The following is a 22,162-nucleotide window of genomic DNA, read 5'->3' as shown; positions in this document are numbered from 1 at the left end:
TTATTCAAAACAAAGAAAGGAGCTCAAATCCTCCTAGACTCCTTCACAGCAGCTTGTGAAGCCAGTTTAACCTAAGCCATAAATAAAACCTGAGCTAAAGATGCTCCAGTACACTGGAACTAATAAAGAAGGAACTAATAAAGCAGGGGCTCATGGGAGTTGTAGTCCATGAACATCTAGAGGACCACAGGTTGACTACCCCTGTTTTAGCGCCCGTTGTATTTCAGCTACAGCGGGCTTAATTTCTAGTCTTATGTATATTGGGGGGGGGGGAGTGCTATTAAGGCAAAAAATGCTTGCAGCCTCAAATGGGATAGGCTAGATATGAGCTTTCCAAGGAACTGCCCCAGCTCCTCTCTAAGATATCTTGTAACAAGTACAAATAAGAAAGGAAGAAATAGAGAAGAATCCTAAATGATTGTTATGGAATATCTTCAAGTTCACCCTGCTATTGTGTCTAAAGAGGACTGAACCAATTATTCTAGCTTTGTAAAGATTCAATTAAAAGATACTAATGTCCCATGGAACTAATGAAAATCCCTGCCACTTATCTCTGCTGCATTTTTTCCATCCCTGCTTACTGCTCCTTGGGCTTCATGAATCTGAAATATTTATGCATTTATCCATACATGACCTATTCCTCCTATGCAAGCTCTTTTCAAGAACAGAACGGTTCCTTAAAACTGGTTATGGAAAATTAAAATTCAGCTCAAGAGAGAGGGGGTCATATGATATCATACACAGTACAATTCAGCAAATACATGCTCTGTAATCAAGTACAAACGTGACTGCTTACAAAATAATAATGATAGTAATTATGCAACCATTACATTTCAAGAATATTGTAGCCCTTCATCAGGGAGAGCACATAAAAGCGACAAAAGCAAATAGCAACTGGGATGTATTGGTTTTTTCCAAACAGCCACAGGAAGTTATGCCCTGACCTGCATAGCCCAGGCTAACCTAATTTTGTAAGATCTCAGAAGCTAAGTAGCATTAGACCTGGTCAGTACTTGGATGGGAGACCACCAAGAAAGTCCAGGTAACAATGTAGAGGCAGGCAATGGAAAACCACCTCTGTTCATCTCTTGCCTTGAAAACCCCCATGAGCAGTCACCATACATCAACTGCAGCTTGATGGCATTTTCCACCCACCAACACAGGAATTCATTGAGTTTCCAAATAACCACTCGAAACCATTAAAGAAAGGGAAACTGATTAATTAGAAGTTGATCAAGATGCATCGTCCTCAAATGGAAGATAAAAATGCCTTGGCATATCGAATATTGATATGCAGTCTTCAGTGCCATTACTGCTGCACAAGTTTAAAATATATCTAACTACGGCAAAGTATTTCATACATATTATCTAACGTATTGAATCATTAGCCTCCAAACAAAATGTTCATAGAATCATAGAATCATAGAGTTGGAAGGGGGCATACAGGCCATCTAGTCCAACCCCCTGCTCAATGCAGGATTAGCCCTAAGCATCCTAAAGCATCCACGAAAAGTGTGTATCCAACCTTTGCTTGAAGACTTCCAGTGAGGGGGAGCTCACCACCTCCTTAAGCAGCCTATTCCACTGCTGAACTACTCTGACTGTGAAAAACTTTTTCCTGATATCGTTGTACTTGAAGTTTAAACCCATTACTGCGTGTCCTCTCCTCTGCAGCCAGCAGAAACAGCATCCTGCCCTCCTCCAAGTGACAACCTTTCAAATACTTAAAGAGGGCTATCATGTCCCCTCTCAAGCTCCTTTTCTCCAGGCTGAACATTCCCAAGTCCCTCAACCTATCTTCATAGGGCTTGGTCCCTTGGCCCCAGATCATCTTCGTCGCTCTCCTCTGTACCCTTTCAATTTTATCGATGTCCTTCTTGAAGTGAGGCCTCCAGAACTGCACACAGTACTCCAGGTGTGGTCTGACCAGTGCCGTATACAATGGGACTATGACATCTTGTGATTTTGATGTGATGCCCCTGTTGATACAGCCCAAAATGGCATTTGCCTTTTTTACCGCTGCATCACACTGCCTGCTCATGTTTAGTTTACAATCCACAAGTACCCCAAGGTCTCGTTCACACACAGTGCTACCTAGAAGCATATCCCCCATCCAGTTGGCATGCTTTTCATTTTTCTGACCCAGATGCAGAACTTTACTGTGGGGCTCTTCCCGGCCCCTCCGCGAGGTTCACCCTTCTCAGCCGTGGCGTCCCCTCTTCTTCCGACCAAGAACCACAAAGTCTGCTGGATTTTTCAAACACCGTCTTTTATTCTCTCTTCCCCGTACACTCGCAACGTCCTTTTCTCTCATCCACACCAACCCCCACCCCGGTGTATTCCCCACCTTATATTTCCCGCCTTGGACCCCGCCCCCCTACATAACCCGTCTTGCCGCTGCCGCCCTTCCGTCCTAGTCGCTCGTCGGCGTCCGGAAGTTACTTTCGACTTTCAGGTAAGCGTTTCTTTCTAGGTTCCAGCGCCGGCGACTTCTCGGGCGGGCCCTTCCTCGGGGTGAGCGAGTGGGGAGGTACCACTGACCAGAACTCCCTTTTCCCCCGCCCCCTTCCCGGGCTGGCCGGGCACTCAACACGAGAACCGGTTTGGCTGCTATAAGTCCCTTGCGTTTAGCGTCCTCATTCCAGGTTTGAAGTCCGGGCGCCTCTCTACAGCCTCCCTCCCCGCGTTCGTATCCGTTGGTCCCTAACTCTCCATCCTCGCCCGGACATTTACACTTATCTTTATTATATTGCATCTTGTTCTCATTTGCCCATGTTAAGATGTATTTGGGGAGCATATTAATTTTACTAGTTCTATCTCCTAAAGCATTCTTTTTTAGAAGGTTCCAAGTAAACGTACTCAGGGCTGGGGTGGCCAGAGGAGGAGAGGCAACCCTGCAGCCCATTGCTCCACTGTCTGTGGCTGTTCCTGGTGGCCTTAGTGGCTTAAATGGCTTCCTGGGATATTTTAAACCAATGAACTTAAAAGGATTTAAAAGGTTGTAAGTCTGTTCAGGACTGCAGTACTAGAAGGACAAAACCCTGCTTAGGAGTCCACTGCCACTCTTACATTAATGCTTTCCACAGGCCATTCAGAAACTTCATTAAATTCTAGTCATTCGGAATGGCTTCATCAATGGATTCCAGTTGCCCTTCTCTGTCAGTCTTCTGAGTAAAATTACAATAAATAACATTGTTCCAAAAAGCTATCATCTAGTGAATGTGTTCTTACATAAATGGGGACATGAACGAAGTGACTTAAAGCGAGATAAACAAAGCACTGTGTGTTCTGAGGGCATCTGTGAAGGGCTAGTAGGATGGGAAAGAGCCTAGCGATGCCTTTGAGAGGGTAAAGTTGGGGGCTGTGTGAAGGGGGGACTGGGGCAGCCCTAATTGAAGCCAAGAGTTTGGGGAAGTCTTTGGGCCTGTAGCTATTTGTCAATATAGTAACTGAAAATAAATTCCATGAAATTTTGTACATTTGTCAAGGAATGACTAGCCTATGCATGGAAATCTGGTGCTGTTCTAGGCAGTTCAGACAAAGAAAAATAGTTGGTTTTTATACCTTGCTTTTCACTACTTACAATTGCCTTCCTTCCTCTGCCCACAACATACACTCTGTGAGGTCCGTGGGGCTGAGAGCTCAGTCAGAACAGCACTCTCAGGGCCAAGGTCACCCAGCTGGCTGCATGTGGAGGAGGAGTGGGGAATCAAACTCAGCTTGCCAGATTAGAAACCACTGCTCTTAAGCACTACACCATGCTGGTTCTTAGCCTTTACCTGACTGACATACACTACAATACATTCAAGGCCCTTTGGACCTATTTGCAGCTGTTATGCTGGAATATACTGACCCCACTTACAGTATGTAATTTAAAAAATCAAACTATCAATGTATAGAAAAACACATTTTAATTTTTTACTATACCACCTTAGCAGATATTTTACTAAATCCTTATATGACATAAGCATATAAGGGTATAAACTTACTTTTTATTGGAAATATAAATGGTTGTATAACCATAAAGGAAGAGTTGACATATGGGACAAAGATGGTTGGCTAGTAGCATTTTCAAGCCCAAAATGCATACCTGGTACAGTTGTAGCTGTTTTCAACCTCTGTTAAACATACCAGTTCAATGCAAAGATAAACTTCCATGAAATGAAATGAAAGTCTAAAATGTCAATGCAACCAAATCACACCTACTCTGGGATGAAAGCACACAATTAGATTTGCTTCATTTATAGAGCAACACCTGGATGGCAAAGCAAGATTTTCACAATCACATTGAGCTATTATTTCAAGGATTTTCTGATACTTACCTAGACCATTTCCACATTTTCTGATACATAGTTTCCCCTCCCGTGTTTTCCCACTGCCTCCTGACAAGGTGGCAAGGGAAAACAAGGCAGACTTCTTCCCCCCCCCCCTACTTCTTGGTAATATTGCAAATCACCAATCCCAGCACAGAGGTTTTCTTCGGTGACTCAAACTCCCCCCCAAACCCTGAATTTTTTAAAATGGCACTTCTGCATTGCTATGTCGTAATGCCACAACACAAAAGCATTTTTTAAAAAAATTAACACTTCAGCATTGCTACAGAGAGAAAAAAACAGTAAAAAAAAACATTCCCCCACTTGGGGGGAGTCTTGGTGTTCTGGTCTCTATTTATATTTGGGTAGATTTGTGAGAGGCTGACCATGGTAACTGGACCCCGATGGGTGATTTTGTGTGAACAGTAAGGCTTAAAAACGAGGAGCACAGATGCCTAGCTGATCAGCTGCTTCATCACACGACCCCACCCTCTTTCCCCATTAAAACCCAAATGCCAGAAAACAGAAACAGAGATGTGTCTTGGCTGCCTGATCCCAAAACAGATGAGGACAATGAACAGAACATTTTATTTTAACTTGGGGGATGTAGCTTTGCAGTCCCACAGCAATGCCGACCGTGCCATTTTTTTAAAAATTCTCATGAGCAGGAAATGGAGAGGGAAGGGTGGGTGCAAGGGCAGGACAACACTAGTGAGACTGTCATGCCTTTCTCCCTCCACACGGGTTTGCCCCTGGTTGCTCCCTGATGTGAAGTGCAATAAGTGCAAATCCAGTGTTGACTATTTCCCTCATCACAAGGCAAATCTGACCAAAACACATCCCAGCCCCTATTCAGCCTTGGGTTGCTGATGAGCTCAGTTGGTCATCTGTAAAATGGATATAAATGCATTTTGCATGGCTTATTGCAAGACTGGATGAGATACAAATGGACATCATTTATCCTGAAATTTACATATAGTTTAGCATGTCTTTAATTCACCTGACTAGCTACTACTTGGGGAAAAAGTAAGCCACGAGAGTAACCTGTTATTTAATTTGTATTCTATCTATCCCCTCCTTTCTAAATACAAGTGTGGGGGAGAGGGGAGGAAGAGAGAGCTGCACAGCTAACAGTCTCATAATGAGAAAATCCAGATCTGTTGGCGTTCCCTTTGTGAGCTTCCTGATGAAGCTTACGCTCCCTGTTCAGAGGGCGCATGGTGAGAACATGTGCACAGTGACAGACAGTTCATGTACTGACAGCTTTTGGCAAAGCTGCATTATTTCGCAGAGGACACTCCATCTGTCATTACACTCAGCCACAGAAACTGACCTCGTAGCACTAAAGAAGCCCTGGCAGATTAACATTTAACAATGCTTTCAGCTTCCGCCCATATCATTTTTCAGCTTCCAGGGGACAGACACAGAACAGGGGGGAAGGCAGCATGCCATGAAGTATGCTAGCACTCTCTTCCGTTCTTGCCAATGTAGTTTGAAAGGCTTCCCCCACCCGGGTTAAGTACTCTAAGAAAAATCTGACTCTTCCCCTCCCCCCTTTTAGAAGGGAACAGGCACTGCCATTCTGAGGGTCTGTGTATGCAAGTCATGTTCCAAGTTCCAAGGGCTGTTTCCCCGAAGGTATTACCCCAAGACAATAAATTCTACACACATCAGGAACTCTCTTTGGCTACCATCTGACAGTCACAGCCTACTAAGAACTCTGCAGTTTGGAAATGGTAACTGTGCTATTCAGATACAAATTTAACACTGTCATGCTGTGGCTCAATGGGGAGTGGTGGTGGCTCTACAGAAAGTCGTCCCTCTTCTGAGGCTTCTGTTTATGTTGCTTTGCTATCCCTAGTTGAGGAGTGGTCTGCATCAACTTTAACTGGATCCTCCATGCACTTAGCTGGACCTTGTTTTCTGTTGTGCTCTGCTAAGTAATGTAACATACCTGTGCCTTGGAATCCTGGACCTTCTGCCCCTGTGGAGTAATGCTGCCATTGTCTCTCCTTTGGAGTGGACACACAGGTCTAAAACTGAGTATAACCTTAGGTTCTGGGAGATCCAGGTTCAAATCCCCATTCTCTCCTGGAAGCTTGCTGGGTCACCCTGGGCCATTTACTCATTCTCAGCCTAGCCTACTATATAAAGCTGTTGTGAGTATAAGATGACCATTGTAAGCCACTTTGAGTTCCCATAAGGAGAAATGGAAGTAAAATAAAAATAAAATAATTTTTTTTAAACTTCATTCATGTGACTAAGTGGATACTAGGTCACAGAACTGTTACAATTGATTAGCAGATTTCTATGGTGCCCTAAGGCTCCTCCTTGTTTTGACTACAACATCAACCCTGTTATGACTGTTTATCCCATCATATGAGTGGATCAAGAAGTCTCTGATCTTGTCTGATTCTATCTCAAACTGACAAGGCTCAACTACACAAAAATGGCATTTCTCCAGTGGCTAATAGCTGCAGTAGAGATGGGGGTAAGACAGGCAGCTTCTTTGTTTCCTACTGAAGCTAATAACTATGGGCGAGGAATTTCTATCAGGGAAATATAACTTGTCTTAGAAGCCAAGACCACATTTGATACAAATTGCTGCATTTTGCTATTGACTAAATCCTGAACCTACCAGACTTCTATAAACAAGACTCCAAGATGTTTAAAAAGCAAAGAGCTATTTAACTCACATAGCCAGCTGTTCTCTAGTTATAGGCATTATAGACACTGTAGTATAAAAACTGAATGGGAAAAATGCACAACAGTACCTGAAAAGAGACTGATACAAACCAAAGTCCATTCCACACAACCGCCTAAGTAGCCAAATGTAAGTGCTATTGTAAAGCACTAGAATTAATAGCGGCAGGTCTTGATAATGCACACAGCCGTTCCTACTGCAGAAAGGGCTCTCCCACCAGCGCTGTTTTCATTCCCCACATGTTTCCGGTCACGCTAGAATCGCAACAAAGGAGGCAATATTTTTCCATGCTACTTCCCGCCCCCGGCCATCAATCAAACAAAACAGCCAATGAAATCTTGTGTTCATGCTCCCGAAAAGTCCCTTTCCCTTTAAAAACTGTTTTTTAAAACCTGAAAACACTAGTAGCAACAAATATCTGTTCATTTGATGTCTCAAGACCTTTTTCGCTGGTGTAGGAGCTGATGCTTAATCATCTTAAAGTTAACCCCCCTCCCAGTGCAAGTTCTGGCCGAAATTACGGGCAGTGTCGAACAGGGGGTTGTATTGTGCTCAGGAACCTTAAAGACAATTGCAGAAGGGAGCTTTGTTTTACTATTAAGCACTTCTGAATTGCTTATGGAGGGACTTCAGCCGGAGAAGCCTCGCTTATTCATTGCTTTCACCGGTTTAAGGGGGGGGGGAAATGGCGATCGCATCTCCGGAAGCTCAGGGGTGAGAGCTAGGGAGGGACATTCTTTCTACTGCTATTTTGAGAACGCACATGTCTTTCTCGGATGTGTTGCAGGTTGTTCTCAGGAATGAAGCGGAATCCAGTTTTGACAATTCCCCGAAAAGCGCTACATCGAAGCGCTTTTTGCGGGAGTGTTGCAGGAGTGTTGCAGATTGTGTATGACGTCGTGCATAACATTAAAAAATAGCGTTACACAACAGTAAGACTTCAGCTACATGCGCGGAATGGATCCAAGTCTTTCCTTTTTCCGATGAAATAAATACGTCAGCTACAAAACAGCTTAACAGAATGACCATTGTTTTAAACTCCATTCATGAGAGCAGCATGCACACCTACCATTTATGGCTTCAGATAACAAGTTATTTTCAAGCAAATTCCTTTGCAGATGGAATGGATAAAGCAAGAGCCCAATTGCAAAAGGATTAATTAAAACAAAGCTTAATCATGCAAAAGAAGTAAACCCACTGCAGGACCTTCACCAGATGAAGGTAAATGATTCAGGAGTATGCTGGTCTTTTTGTGGAAATAAGATCAGTTAACGGAAGCCATGTCAGGATGCTGAAATGCTCCAATGACCTTGCAGAAGAACCAAGGGTGGATGAAATCTCGTCGCTGCTCCTTCTCAACACACTGAAACTATAGCCAGCTGTTAGGAAAAACAAATGCTCTCTGGATCCAAGCCAAAGAGAAATAAAAGGCTTTAATTTCTGGCCCACATTGATTTGCTGTGTATGTATGGCCAAAAGCTTCTTCCAGTTCACTAGCAACCCAGGCATATATGTCACTGAAGCTCTCTACTAGGAAAATTTTCCTTTTTTCCCCTGAAGGAAAAATGCAGCTGAAAGCATCTGAATTTTTTCCTGTTAGAAAACATGTGGCAAATACATTTCCTCTAAATATAGAGCCCCACAAACAGCTGATTCTTGACATGAATTTATACATGGGGTTACTATTCATTGAGAAAGTCCTTGGGCCTTACTATTTATTTTAGTTCCATAGTCAGATAATATGGTAAGATTTTGTGTTGACTCTTGAAGGTTGAACAAGGTTACAGGCCCGCCTGCATACCCAATGCCAAGGGTGGATGAGCTAGTGAAAACTATTGGCACTGCACATTTCATTTCTAGAATAAATCTGACGAAAGGATATTGGCAGATGGGCAATGATCCGAAGGAATAATCAAAAACTGCTTTTTGACCATAGAAGGAATTTTAAGAGTTCGTGATTTTAGCAATTGGTCCTAGGAAAGTCCCAGCCATGTTCAAAAGGCTGGGAGGGGGATTGTTAACAGAGTTAAAAGTTTAACTCTTGCTTGTAATTGAACAGATGGACAGGGAATCCCCACACAGCACATGCAGGCCACATGGCCAGAAGGGGGCAGATTTGAGGAAGCAGCAAAGATAAAAGGAGCCGCAGTACTCATATAGTCTCCTGCCGCTGGCTGATTGGACCACCTGCAGTTTCCCGCTCTCCTGCCTCTTTTTGTCAACCTGCACCTGAGAGACCGGTTGAGGCCCATTTGCAAGAGCCTCCTTAAAGAGACTGCTCATGTGGACAGGGCCCTGCTTCCCAGTTGGATATTTGGCCTGGGTGGCTGGGAAAGCTCCAATAGAGGTTGATGCCCATGGGGCTTTCTTATGTTAACCTTCCTAGGGGCCTAGTGGGCCTGATGGTTAGAGGGAGCCGGCTGAGGGGTTGCTTAGTTCCCACGAGGATTAACTATATTCAGAACTGCACCCATCTTGCATTTGCAATCACACTGTAAAGGTAAAGGTAAAGCTATCCCCTGTGCAAGCACCGAGTCATGTCTGACCCTTGGGGTGACGCCCTCTAGCGTTTTCATGGCAGACTCAATACGGGGTGGTTTGCCAGTGCCTTCCCCAGTCATTACCGTTTACCCCCCAGCAAGCTGGGAACTCATTTTACCGACCTCGGAAGGATGGAAGGCTGAGTCAACCTTGAGCCGGCTGCTGGGATCGAACTCCCAGCCTTATGGGCAAAGCTGTCAGACGGCTGCCTTACCACTCTGCGCCACAAGAGGCTCATAATCACACTGTACCAGTACTAAAATTGTTGCACGTTAAATCAACACCCTTATTCCTAGTCAACATCTTGTGATCTCATATGACATTCATTTATTTACAATGCCTCCCATTCATTGTAATGTTTGTTGTAAACATGCTGAGAGATTTATGGTTGTGTCTGACTAGGTCATCATGAGTTCCACTGCATGGTTGCCTCTGAGTTTAGACCTTATTTCCTGGGGACTGTTTGGTTGGTGGACTGTAATGTATGGATCTTGGCACTTAGTGCTTAGGTTCTGGTTTTGTGGTTGTCATGTTGCCTTGCTTCAAGGGTGCTCTTAATGTGAGTGGAACTGCATTCACTGTGACATTATGAGTATTCTGATGCATAACAACATCACTAAATAACTGCAATGACCCTTTTGTCCAGTGACTAAAGAATGCTTTGCACAACAGGTCACAAAATGAAAATGATGCTCAACTGATGTGCTGTCATGGTTTGGCTTGCCAATGAAAATGAATTAATATGGGTGTTTGAACTAGACTGATTTTTATATGTATAATATAAATCTTATTAGAGATATCATTGTCTTTTTTGGGTTTGAGGAGCAGCTTAATTTCCCTGCAGTTATTCTGAATTCCGGTAGCCCAGATCATCAAGCAGATCAGACAGATAGATAGTTGGATTAATATGAATTGAATCTTATTTAAATTAAACGGTGTTCTGTTGGAGTTATGCTGCTTTACTAACATAGTTTGGAATATGAAGACCAAGAACAACGTTTTATTTAATTCAGTTTATTTTTATAATAAGGAATTTACTTACAAAAAAAGAATCTGGCAATAATGTTGTGGATATCCCTTTTATGGGAAGAGTTAATACCAGGCTTTTAGTTGCATTTGTGATAGAAATAGAAGAAATAGTCAGTGAAAAATATCCCAGCGTAGTTAGGATCTGTTGAACAGTCTGCCAGATCCTGTTGGAACAAAACAAAGCAGATTAAGACAGAACCAAACCATAAATCAATATTTGTTTGGTTTTTCTCTCATTGCCATTGGAAACAGACTTACTGGAGCAGCAACCCGAAAATGATATGCACTGTCATACATGGAGGCTACAGGAAGATCCCAGATATGTTGGAACCCCTACAGGACAAGAGAGGGAAGAGACAGAAAGAGATCATAGACAACCAAACTGGCACCCTTTTTGACTTTGTTGTGCTTACACCTATTTTGACAGCTGCAGTGCACACTGGTTTTCCCCCTTAATTTCTCTGTTTGCCACATATGTCCCTCATTTGCTCTCTTCTTTTCATGGTCTGATATTCTCCTCCCCCCTCCATTTTTTCAGTCCTGGGTGTAGTCTGCATGGGGCTTTTTACCCACTCCCGGTTCAAATGAATCCCTGCAGTCTACACTGAATTCGGTTTCCACTGTGATTTTGGGCACTTTAAATTTTATCTCTGCAACATGAATGATTGATTCGTGGTGACCCTACCTTTACCCCGTGATATCCATATTTGGAAATTTTTAAACAGCAGCTAGATAGCCATCTGGCGGAGAGGCAGGTTACACTGGATGAGCAATAGGGTTGTGAGTGTTCTGCATAGCAGGGGGGTGGACTAAATGACCCATGAGGTCCCTTCCAACACTATGATTCTATGATTCTATGATATGAGGAATATAAGTTTTAATGCAGTTTAGCTTCCAATGCAAATAATTGGCCAGAATATTCTGATTCCTTTCATTTTGGGCCTGGAATTTCCATGATCATCCTGAATTTGGTGGTTATTTCTGAGATTCCCAGATTTATTTTCTGATGAGTTATGCCTGCCACAAATGGACAGACAGATGGACATGCAGATCCTTTTGTTATAGACGTGGGGTAACAGCCAGACAAGTAATTTATTCTGTTATGATATTGGGCTTGGATTAAGGTTATATAAAAAGGATCCCAGATGGATCCTTTGTCCAAGTGCCTCTGATGGCTCTTGGCAGTCTTGATGGCAATAAAAAACAATACCTGCGTAGTTTCCTGAAAAGATTCCCTCTTCTTGCGGGCTTGAGGACGATAGGAGCAAGGATTTCCATAGGTGATTTTGCATTGAAAGATAATTAATGGCTCTGTGGTACTTCAAGGGGAAAAAAGGATAATATGAAAAGCTGTAATGTTACATTCTACTGTTGAAAGAATGTTATACTATCAGCCTTCTGAGGACCAAATTACATGGTATTCATAAGAGAAGTCTGGCTGGGGGACTATTTGTTTTTTGTAAATAGGCATGACATCAGGGAACAAATGTTCCTAAGTTTGGTGGGGCCCAATTCTGCTCAGGGCATAATAGGAGGGGCTTCAGCCTTCCCTCCTGTGCCATTTTTCTTAGCAAAAAGAGCCATGGGGGCTCCAGGTGCAAGGGTAATTCTGGTCCCCTTGTGGTTTGGAAATGCTACAGGTGGAAGGAGGAAGCCCCTCATGCCCCCTATATCACATTCCTGAGTTAATTTGAGTCCCAGCATGCTTGGGAACATTAGTTCCCTGACATCCCATCTGTCAGCAAAAATGATACTTGTATCACAGGTAATGTTTAGTTTGGCCTTAAATCAGCTAGAGTCAGTGAGATTAGAAAGATATATCTTGGATTAGGATTGCACTGTAAAACATCCACAGTGGGCATTTTTTGCTTTCCCACAAGGCAACAGATGAGATATTATCTGCAAGTCAATTCCATGTTAAGGTAGTGCCAACTCTACCAATACAGTTGTTCAAAGAAAGACAGGACTGCGCATCTGCATTCGCCCTCTAGCCCAGCTGGTCCAGGGCTATGGGCTGGGTTGTCACCAATATGTGATTGACACCCAGCTCTACCTCCTGATAGATTGCTGGCCGGACTCCCCCCCCCCGCCCCCGGATACATTCACCAGATGTTTGGAAACAGTGGCTGGGTAGCTCAGGCAGAGTCACCTGAAACTCAAACTCTCCAAGACAGAGGTCCTGTGGCTGGGTAGAAGAGGGCAGGATCAGGAAGCACGACTTCCCTGTCTGGACAGTGTGCAATTCACACCTGCACCAGCTGCCAGGAATTTTGGAGTGACTTTTGATGCCTCCCTTTCTATGAAGCCTCAGGTCACAAAAGTAGCCCAAACAGCATTTTTTCATCTTCGCCAGGTGTGGCTGCTAGCACCCTACCTGTCCTCCAACCACTTGGCCACAGTGATCCATGTAATGGTCACTTCCAGATAAAATTCTCTAGCTCGCTCTATGCAGGCCTGCCCATGGATTTGATCCAGAAACTTCAGCTGGTACAAAATGCGGCTGCCAGGGTCCTCACTAAAACACCTTGGAGGGCCCACATTCTGCACTGGTTGCGTCTGCTTCTGGCTCAAGTTCAAGGTATTGGTATTGACCCTTAAGGCTATATGTGGCCTGGGTCCCACTTACCTGTGGGACCACTTGGTTGCTTACACTCCCCGAAGGGCTCTTTGCTCTGGAGCTATGAATTTACTGATGGTCCTAGGCCCCCAAGACGTCCGCCTGGCCTCAACCCGGGCCAGGGCCTTCTCAGTCCACCAGGCCTTTGGTTGAGACCAGGGTGGAGTCCTGGTGTTTCCATCTGAGGATTCCCCTCGATGTCTATTAGATCTGGCTCCCAGCAGAAGAAGGCTTGGCCCTCTGGCTGTATTGGGGGGGGGGGAGAGGAATGGGTACTAGAGAAGGTTGAGTAAGAGGTCACCATCTTTCTCTATTTTTCGTAAGGGGTGTTTTATGAGGTTTTATTGCATTTTTTACTGTTTTTATCTTGTGTAAACTGCTGCGAGTCCACTGGAAGAGCGGCGGTATAAAAATCAATCAATAAGTACAAAACTACAATCAATAAGTACAAAACAAATCAATAAGTACAAAACAGATATTAGGCTTAAAATCTCTCTTTTTAAAAATCTTCTCTGCTGAAGCAGAGCCTCAAAATATTCGGTCATAGACAGGCGTATAGTAAAGACTGAATGGATAACATCATTCTTCGAGAAAGTCTTCAGTATATTACAGCTAAAGCTCCATGCGATCTGATGATGAACCAACCAATTAATCTTAAAATATATGAGCCAATCATATTTTTGTTTGTTTTTTTGTTGGATTTTTTTACCCACTACTCTCAACAAGCTGCCTTGTGGCAGGTTACAACATTTAAAACCCCCACAATAAAACATAAACAATTCCTGCATTAAAACCCATTATTTCTTTGATGACAGTACTAACCTTCTCTGCCCCTCTGTTCCAAACCTTCACCCTGTCCGGTGCCTCTGGGGAAAGGCCTGATGGCCCAGCCAATCGGAGGAGCGGCCCCTGATCTTGGCTGACTCTTGAATTTACATTTAACAGATCAAGCAAGAGAGCAAGAAGTTGTAACATACAAGGAGAAAACTCATTTCAAAGCCATTGATGGACTCGCCTAATTATGAAAGCTGATCTGCAGCACTGTGCAAATTCAGTGACACTGCTCACATATAGTGCACAGTATGACACAACTGTTGTCTTCCCACTGACTTCAATGGTCTTTGGAAGGTTTAACTCTATTTAGGACTGTACTGACAATGTCAGTAGCAAAATTACTCATTGGTTCTAAGCATGTGACCCAGTTCTTATAAAAGTTAATAGACGTTTTGACATGGATCTCAGTGAGAGTGGCTCTCTTGGTTCAAGAAAATTGACCCTTGATTTTGTTGTAGAATACCTGCCGTTTCCCTTTGTAAAGATATCTTAAACCTTTGACCAGATTGTGACCTGCATACACACAATGCTAGCTATGTCATGGGAAACCATTTCCCTATAGTCAAAACTGACCCTGTACTTACTTGATTTCCAGTGAGATTTTTACTTTGACTGGTGTGTATTTGTTAACAGGAACAAAGTAACTGTAGTTTCCAGACCTAAAATGAGAATAAAATCAATAGCATTAAAATAATTAAAAGCAAAAACACGTACAAACTTCACAAAACCATAAGCAGCTCAATGCACAGTGCCAAGTTGATCAGAAAGCTGAATGGGCAGCAATGATGAGCAATATCTCAGTATTAGAGACCACAAGTAAAGCCTGCAAGAAATTTGTGGGAAGAATACATCAATTCATTTTGCTTTGCCCCCCCCCCCTCTTTAACAAACTTCTCCCTCTTTCTTCTTCCCTCTTTCTGTCAACCTACCTTTTCTCTATTTCTTCCCCTTTCCTGGCACTCATCTTTGCTTATTCCCCTCTCAGCTCCTTCTCCTTCCTTCTCTCTTGTCTTCCTTTCCCCATGCTTTCTTGTACATATATCTCAAGCTGTTTTTCAGTCTTTTACCCTCCTTTCGCACTGACTGGCACTTGCTTTCTCTTTCTCCCTCCCCACCCTGCTACTCTCCTTTTGTCTTTCTCTCCATCAGTGACTTAGATCCTGCCTGCTGCAGGATCTGTCTTTGGTTTGTGGAGCCAGGCTGCAGCCGTGAGATGTGTGTAGTTACCTGCTTTCCCCAGTCTGCCCTCCCACCTGCTTCATTCCAGTTTTTAGAGCACCTCCAAACTTTTCATCCCAGCTCTGCTGCAACCTCATTTGCCCAGAATACTAGCTGGGGCTCCAGCCAACCTGCTGCCCTCCAGAGGGTCACCTGGCTTCTGCTGCACCAGCAGAAGGCCAGTATCTAACAGGGACAGTGTTGCTGCCAATCCAATCCCAGAGGACCCATTGAAGTGCCAAAGACTGGGGCAGAGGAGACCTCATCCCTGATGAAGCCTGTCACCGCCAACTCCCTTGTGGGGTCCTGCACTGACCTCCTCTTGTGATGCAGCAGGCGGAGAAGGCTGACCGGCACAGCAGCAGCAGAGGGCTGCCTGCAGCACAGCAACAAAGAGGCTGGTGAGGAGAGAAAGGGATAGCAGGGCATGCAGCAGTGGCACTTCTCACCTGTTCTCCCCTCTGTAGAGTTGCTGCCTCACTACCTCAGAGTTATGACAAGAGACAGGGTTGGTGGCAACCACAGATGTGCACAAGCTGGCTCTAAGATGCTTTGGTGATAACCCTCCCCCCCCCCAACTTTACTGCTGCTGCCATTGCTACTGATCCCAGGACCAGTGAGGCTTCCAACCTCTGTTGCTGTCCTGCTGTGGCTTCTTCCTCCTACTTGTCACTGCTGCCTGTTTCAGTCCTGGGCCCCAAACATCCAACAGGGGAGGTAGGAGCATTCTCTGTACATGCACAGAGAAAACCACCACGTTGTTCCTTTTTTATTTTAAGATTACCCAGAGGTGTAAAAAGATCTGTTTAGCTTCTACGTGGCTTCAATTTCCAGATTTATCAGCACATCGCAGCTACAAGTGGCTAATAGTATTTAGATAACAAGCTTCTTAACCGTTTGAATGGGCACTGATGACATGCAGTAGCAAACCAGCCATCTATTTGAATGGAGAACAATAATATGGGCCATTCCGCACCGGGATCCATGTTGTAAATTGTTTGCGGGATGAAAAATCGCCATTTTAAATAGTGGAATTCGTCGTTGTGCATACCTGCCTTTGTAGTGGAATCCAGTTGCGTTTCTATCGTTTCCCACAGGGTTCCGGTCTCGGCAAAAATCACTAGCCAGGAAGCGCTATTGCCGAGCTCGTCCCGCCCCTGGCCGTCAAGCAGCCAATGGGCAGCCGTTATCATGCTTCTAAACAGCCCCTTTCCCTTTAAGGACGGTTTAAAAAAACACACACACACACACCCGTTGCAACGAAAATGCGTTGGTTCGTTGCAACGGAGAGACCCATCCAGATAGCAGGTGGTGTTTGAGCTGCCGTTTCATCGTTGCCACGTTCCCCCCGAGTGAACCCCCCCCCCTCACGGGTGCGATTTTCGGCCAAAAACAGTGTGAAAAATAAAGTGAAAATAAACCAGCAAACGGGCCTCTGCGATGCTTGTGCTTGGTGACTTTAAACAGAGGGACTGCAGCCGGGGAAGCCTCACTGGGTAAACGAAGGCTTGCCGGTGCGTTGATCTCCGCTCGCTCGGAGAAAAAAAAATGGCAAGCGCTTCACCGGAAATCAGAGGAGAGAGCCAGGGGGAGGGCGTTTGCAGAAACCGCAACAATGGTAACGCACAGAACTTTCCCGCTAGTGTTGCAGATTGGTTGCAGGAATGTAGCGCTTTCCGGAGGGTGAATCCACTTTTTGGGATTTCCCTGAAAGCGCTACAACGAAGCACTTTTTGTGGATCGGTTTCAGGAGTGTTGCAGATTGTCAACAACGTTGTGCATAATGGCATAACTGTAGTGATTTCAATTAGTAACCATTGTGCTATTTTGGATCAATGCGGAACGGCCCTATGAATTACTGTTTTTCTGTTTGCCTTAGCCAGCCAACCCATTGCTAATAGGCTAGCATCTGAACTAAATGCAAAATAAGAACTTTGGAAAAACCTGCCCTTGTAAAAATGTCATATTAAGTTGTTCAGATAAATCCCCTAAATGCTTGATGACAGTTTTTGGTGAACTATTGGAGGATTTTGCATATCCTGAACTGGAGAAGCTAGATTGATTATATTATGACCTTCTGAAGCAGACCTTCTGGTTTTTCCAGGGTTACCTAATTGCAAAGAAAGGTTTTGGTGGTGGTAGATTAATCTCTAGCCCCAGCCAGCACACTGAGTTTCTGTACTCTGTCAATAAAATCATTTTACCAACCCACACTGCAGACTTTTGCTGCAATAACGATGGTCAATTTTTTGTTGTGTCTGTAAGATCTGCACAGATGTGATTCTTGTATCAATCCCTAAAAACAAAGAGAACAATTTTTTCTAAATTATTTCTCAAGCAGAGAAACTTGACATTAATTATACTTTATAAGAAAAAAATGAAAAGTTTATGTACAAATCACTGTTATTATTATTGTATGATTATAAATTGAGTTATTTGTATTGTTCCTGTTTGATGCCTTTGGGGAAGGAAGTATATAAATATAATAAAGAAAGAAAGCAATTGCGCACTTATTTATTGCTCCAGGCAATTCTTTTTCAAAAAAAGAAGAAGAAAGAAAGGCCCATTCCAGGTGAAGAGAAAGGGAGGTGAGCTCAAGGGCGGGCACTGGAGCTGGAAATATCACTACTTCGCCCACTTTGGTAATGCACGTGTCTTGTGTGAGTGTCTTGCTGGCTGCTCTCATCCTGCTCGCACTACATGGCAGGGGAAATCCAGTTTATGTGATTCCCCTGCAAGCGCTTTAAAATGGAGGATGTTGCTTGAAGTTTGCTGCTAGAATGCAGGATGTTCACGAAGTCGTGCAAAATGGCAAAAATATGGTATTTACAAAAGGTAAGAATTTCACTATTTTTATTGAGTGCGGAATGGCTCCAAGAGTAACTGAAAGCTGTATAAAAAAGAAAAAGTGGAGGACTCTCAGCCACCACCACCACCCCCTCCAGTGACTCTTCATGAGCCTGATGCCACACGCAATTAACCCCCTGAAAGTGGTGAGACAGGCCCATGGTCACACCCGAAGTGGCGGCGGAGGGAGAAGATGGATAGAAGAAGGACCAGACAATGCTCAGGAGCCCCGAAGCCCACATTCCAGCATGCCTGGGATGGCGGCAGTTCAAGAGGGGTTTTCCCCATCGTCTTGTCAGAACTGTGTCTGGGAGGAAGGGGCTAGCTAGCAACCAAGCAGGGAAGAAAAGGGATGACTTGAGAGCAACACCAGGGAGGGGGGAAGTGACTCACGTACCAGGGAGGAGGGACAAGGAGGGAAAGCCAAGGAGGAAAACCCCACTATAACATGCAAGGAAATTATAATGGGCAAGATACTTTATAGAGGCACAAGGCATCCTAGCAACAGGTTGTATGTTCATCATTTCATAAACCAGATATATATATATATTTTAAAACTGATGTGTTTTCAAGGGATTGTTTAGAAAAGAAGCTCACAGTCATTTCCAAGGTCAGGCTTCTCAATCCAGTTTTGTTCCAACGGTCCTTTTCTTTTATTTCCTAGAAGAAGAATGGGCACACTTCCTTGAAGAGGGCATTCATAAATCGAAACAATTGTATGACCAAAACAAATATGCAACAGAGAGAGCGATATGAGCTTCCATATTTCCAAGTGGTTGATCCAGGGTGTACAAGTCTCCTGAAGATGACATATGATAGTTCTGTAAAATGGTACTTTCCTAATCTGTAGTTTTATGGTAAAATTCGTATGGATACTTATCTTTGAGGAGATGATAAGAACAAGAAACCAAGAATGAGTGGTGTAAACACAACTTGGGGATAGCAATTGTTGTTAGGAAAATGGCCCCAAGGGAAACATATAGAGGTGCAGATACACACACGCATATGCATATTGGCCTTCCATTACTCAAGTCACATCCCCATGAGAGTTGTTTGTTTTTAGAATGTGTCAGTAAACTGACCATCTCCACCACTCAGATGGGGAAGGAATTTCCTTCAAGACTTGGGAAGGGCATATGGCAAAATGCAGTTCCCAGCACAACCACAAAAGTGACTTCCACATAGGGTTACCAGATCTACTGGTCTGGGAAAAGGTCTTCTGCTTTCTGGAAGCATCTCGCTCCCTCCAAAACTCATCCTAATCTGTAAGAACATCACTTTTTAATGTGACACACTATCATCAATTGGAAGTGACACCGGCACACTAGGGCCATGGGAATGTGGTGCTCTTGTTTTGGGGCAAAATTCCATGGTTTGAAGAAAGTTCTACCATAGAGCTTTGCCCAAATTCCAGAACAGTACCCCTGATTGCTCCAACATGCTGACGTTACTTCTGGGTGATGTCAGCATGTCAGAAAAGCTCCTGGAAAGCATCTCTCATCCACCACCAGCAGCACAGATGAACCCAGCAACCCTAATTCCACATCTCAGTGCCCTCCAAGATCTCTCAGTGCATTCTATGATACATCAGTCCCCTGCCAGACACAGAACTACATACAAGTACAGTTTTGCCTTAAGATAGACCGTACAGGCTGCTTTCTATAAACTGCAGGGTTCTCCATATATCATTTGAAAACCACCGCTATAAGACATGTTCAGATCTAAATGTATTAGTAGATTGAACCCTTTTAGCTAATTTGTGGCATAACAGTACCAAAACATAGATCAAATGAAAAGGATGTCAGGGACAGAATCAGATGGCAGGACAGGAGATGAGAAACATTGGATCATAGTTTGGTCCTACATCTAAACAGAGTCAGGAAGGTTGTAGAAGTTCCTTGGAGGTTTTTGAGAAAAGAACAAATAAGATAATGGAATTCAAGATGGTTGTCTGGAAGTATGCAACTCTGAGTTGTTTACACCAGTGGTCCCCAACCTTTTTATCACTGGGGACCACTCAACGCTTGACAATTTTACTGAGGCCCAGTGGGGAGGTGGTTTACTCCTCTACTCTCAACCACTGCCTTAACACTCTCTGATCGCTATGGTAATGTTTAAACATCCCTTCAAAATATGATACAGACACGCCACAACAATGAACATAAAGAACATTTTATTTTCATGGAAATTTTAACTCATGACAATGACAAATCAATGGGAACCCTGAGCTTGTTTCTCTGCAACGAGATAGTCCCATCTGGGAGTGATGGTAGACAATGACACCCAAAGTGTGTTGTAAAGGGCCGGGGAGGATGAAGGCGTCCTTCCCCGGCCCACCTCCAATTAGTCGATGGACCACATGTGGTCTGCGGCCCACAGGTTGGAGATCGCTAGTTTACACCATCTTTTTTTCTGGCATTTTCCCCCTCTTTATCACTTCTTCCTTGGGCATGTGCAGGAATGTAACTACCTAGAGAAATTTGTTTTCAATAGCAATTACCATATCATGGCTCTAAAAATGTCATAATGGTTGTAAAACAAACATTTGCTGAATGCATTCATCCTTCTGAGCACTAGCAATACAATCTTAGTTCAGGACTTACTCTCCTCTTTTGTCTTCATCTTCTGATAATTTAGATTTTTTTTAATTGTCCGATGAAGTGGGCAGCAGTAAGATTTATGGCAGAACAGAATATCACAGAAATTCACTTCAGGTATGATGGTGGCTGGTTTGGAGGTAGAGGACACTGTACTATATCTGGTCACTAGAAAAGAACAAATTCGTTAATAACATTCACATAACCAGAGTTTAACAAATTTCATGTCAAGACAACCTTAATCCCACAACTTGAAAGACATGTAGAAATAAATCATGTTTGCAGATTTCCATAAATAGCTTGTTTTTCTTCCATTATCCATGAATAAGGCCGATACCCTGTGTAGGGCACTAAAGGCCAAACCACAGCTACTAGAAGTCTCCCCTCTCCCCCACACCTCCAGCTTTTGACGTTCTAATCACCACTGCCTGTTCTTCAAATGATATTTTATCCTTTAGAACTAGCTTTTAAAATACAAAAAAGAGGAAACAAAGTCGATTCCAGGCCTCTGTGGTACAATTTTAAATACAACAATAATATTCTGTATCTTAGTGGACATTTTTCCTCAAAGAATAGTTTACAGCATTGTACCTGTAGAGGTAGAAGGAGGTTGGGTTGTCATCAGACTAGTTAAATTGCTGGGAAAGGATGAGAAAATAAATAAAAATTAAAATATGGACACACAAAACCCATTTTCAGATGAGTATACTGGTCTATAGTAAAAGGTTTAAACTATAATAACAATAAAACAATAATAAAATAGTAATCACTAATGTTATTGCAAAATTGGAAACAGCAGCACAAATGTTAAACAGCACAACATGCCCAGGTATTCCCTATCCAAAAGCTGTGGCCATCTTTGGAATTCTCACACGAGGTGGTGAGTACAACTACAAAATAGCTGCCATGGAAGGTGAAGCCAACCATAACATGGTCACTGTCAGAGGTGGAGACACACAAACTCATGTAGAGGAAGTCCAAGTGGAAGGAAAGAGGAGTAACTTAAGAGAGAAAGAAGAAAACCAAAATCATTGTGACAGTTGCTGCCAACACAGTTATTTAATCTGCATAGTCAATCATATCTCCAGTGGAAAATCATAATCCCTTCTGGGCAAGATCCCTACCTGGTCACCCCTAGCTTTTCCAGGTCTCCCAGTATAGTATGCTATTTTACCTGCCCCCACTCAGCCAAGCAGCAAAAAGAAATTCCCTAGTGAAATGAGAAGAGATGGGAGATGTATCCCTAGCATAATGGCATTGCTTCCAGTGTGACCCAAAATTCAGGTCATCATGCAAAGTGATGCTCTAGAATTCAGCCAAAACTCTATGGTTAAATTATATCATTCAGGGAAAATACTATATCAGGGTTGGCCAAACTGTGGCTCTCCAGATATCCATGGACTACAATTCCCATAAGACCCTGCCAGCACATGCCACCCCTATACTACAGCATCACTCTCAG

General features: G+C 43.5%; 1 protein-coding gene across 6 annotated transcripts in view; it reads right to left on the bottom strand.

Annotated features, from left to right (window-relative positions):
- The window catches only part of MYRFL (myelin regulatory factor like), a 512,195-nt gene that overhangs the window by 432,428 nt on the left and 57,605 nt on the right, over positions 1-22,162 (bottom strand). For 4 of the 6 annotated variants that reach the window (XM_077338811.1, XM_077338808.1, XM_077338810.1 and 1 more), the window contains 8 exons: positions 21,292-21,338; positions 20,707-20,868; positions 18,701-18,763; positions 17,465-17,552; positions 14,623-14,697; positions 11,798-11,906; positions 10,846-10,920; positions 10,557-10,751 (listed from right to left, as the gene is read on the bottom strand). In XM_077338811.1, coding sequence (XP_077194926.1) covers positions 10,665-10,751; positions 10,846-10,920; positions 11,798-11,906; positions 14,623-14,697; positions 17,465-17,552; positions 18,701-18,763; positions 20,707-20,868; positions 21,292-21,338 — 706 coding nt within the window. In that variant the 3' untranslated portion in view covers positions 10,557-10,664. Of the gene's footprint in view, positions 1-10,556; positions 10,752-10,845; positions 10,921-11,796; positions 11,907-14,622; positions 14,698-17,464; positions 17,553-18,700; positions 18,764-20,706; positions 20,869-21,291; positions 21,339-22,162 lie in introns of those variants that run through there. The other 2 variants (XM_077338812.1, XM_077338813.1) reach the window with 2 other exon arrangements.

The sequence above is a fragment of the Paroedura picta genome, chromosome 5 (genome assembly GCF_049243985.1).
Source record: "Paroedura picta isolate Pp20150507F chromosome 5, Ppicta_v3.0, whole genome shotgun sequence".
NCBI lineage: Eukaryota > Metazoa > Chordata > Lepidosauria > Squamata > Gekkonidae > Paroedura > Paroedura picta.
This window is presented reverse-complemented; position numbering and strand designations above follow the sequence as displayed.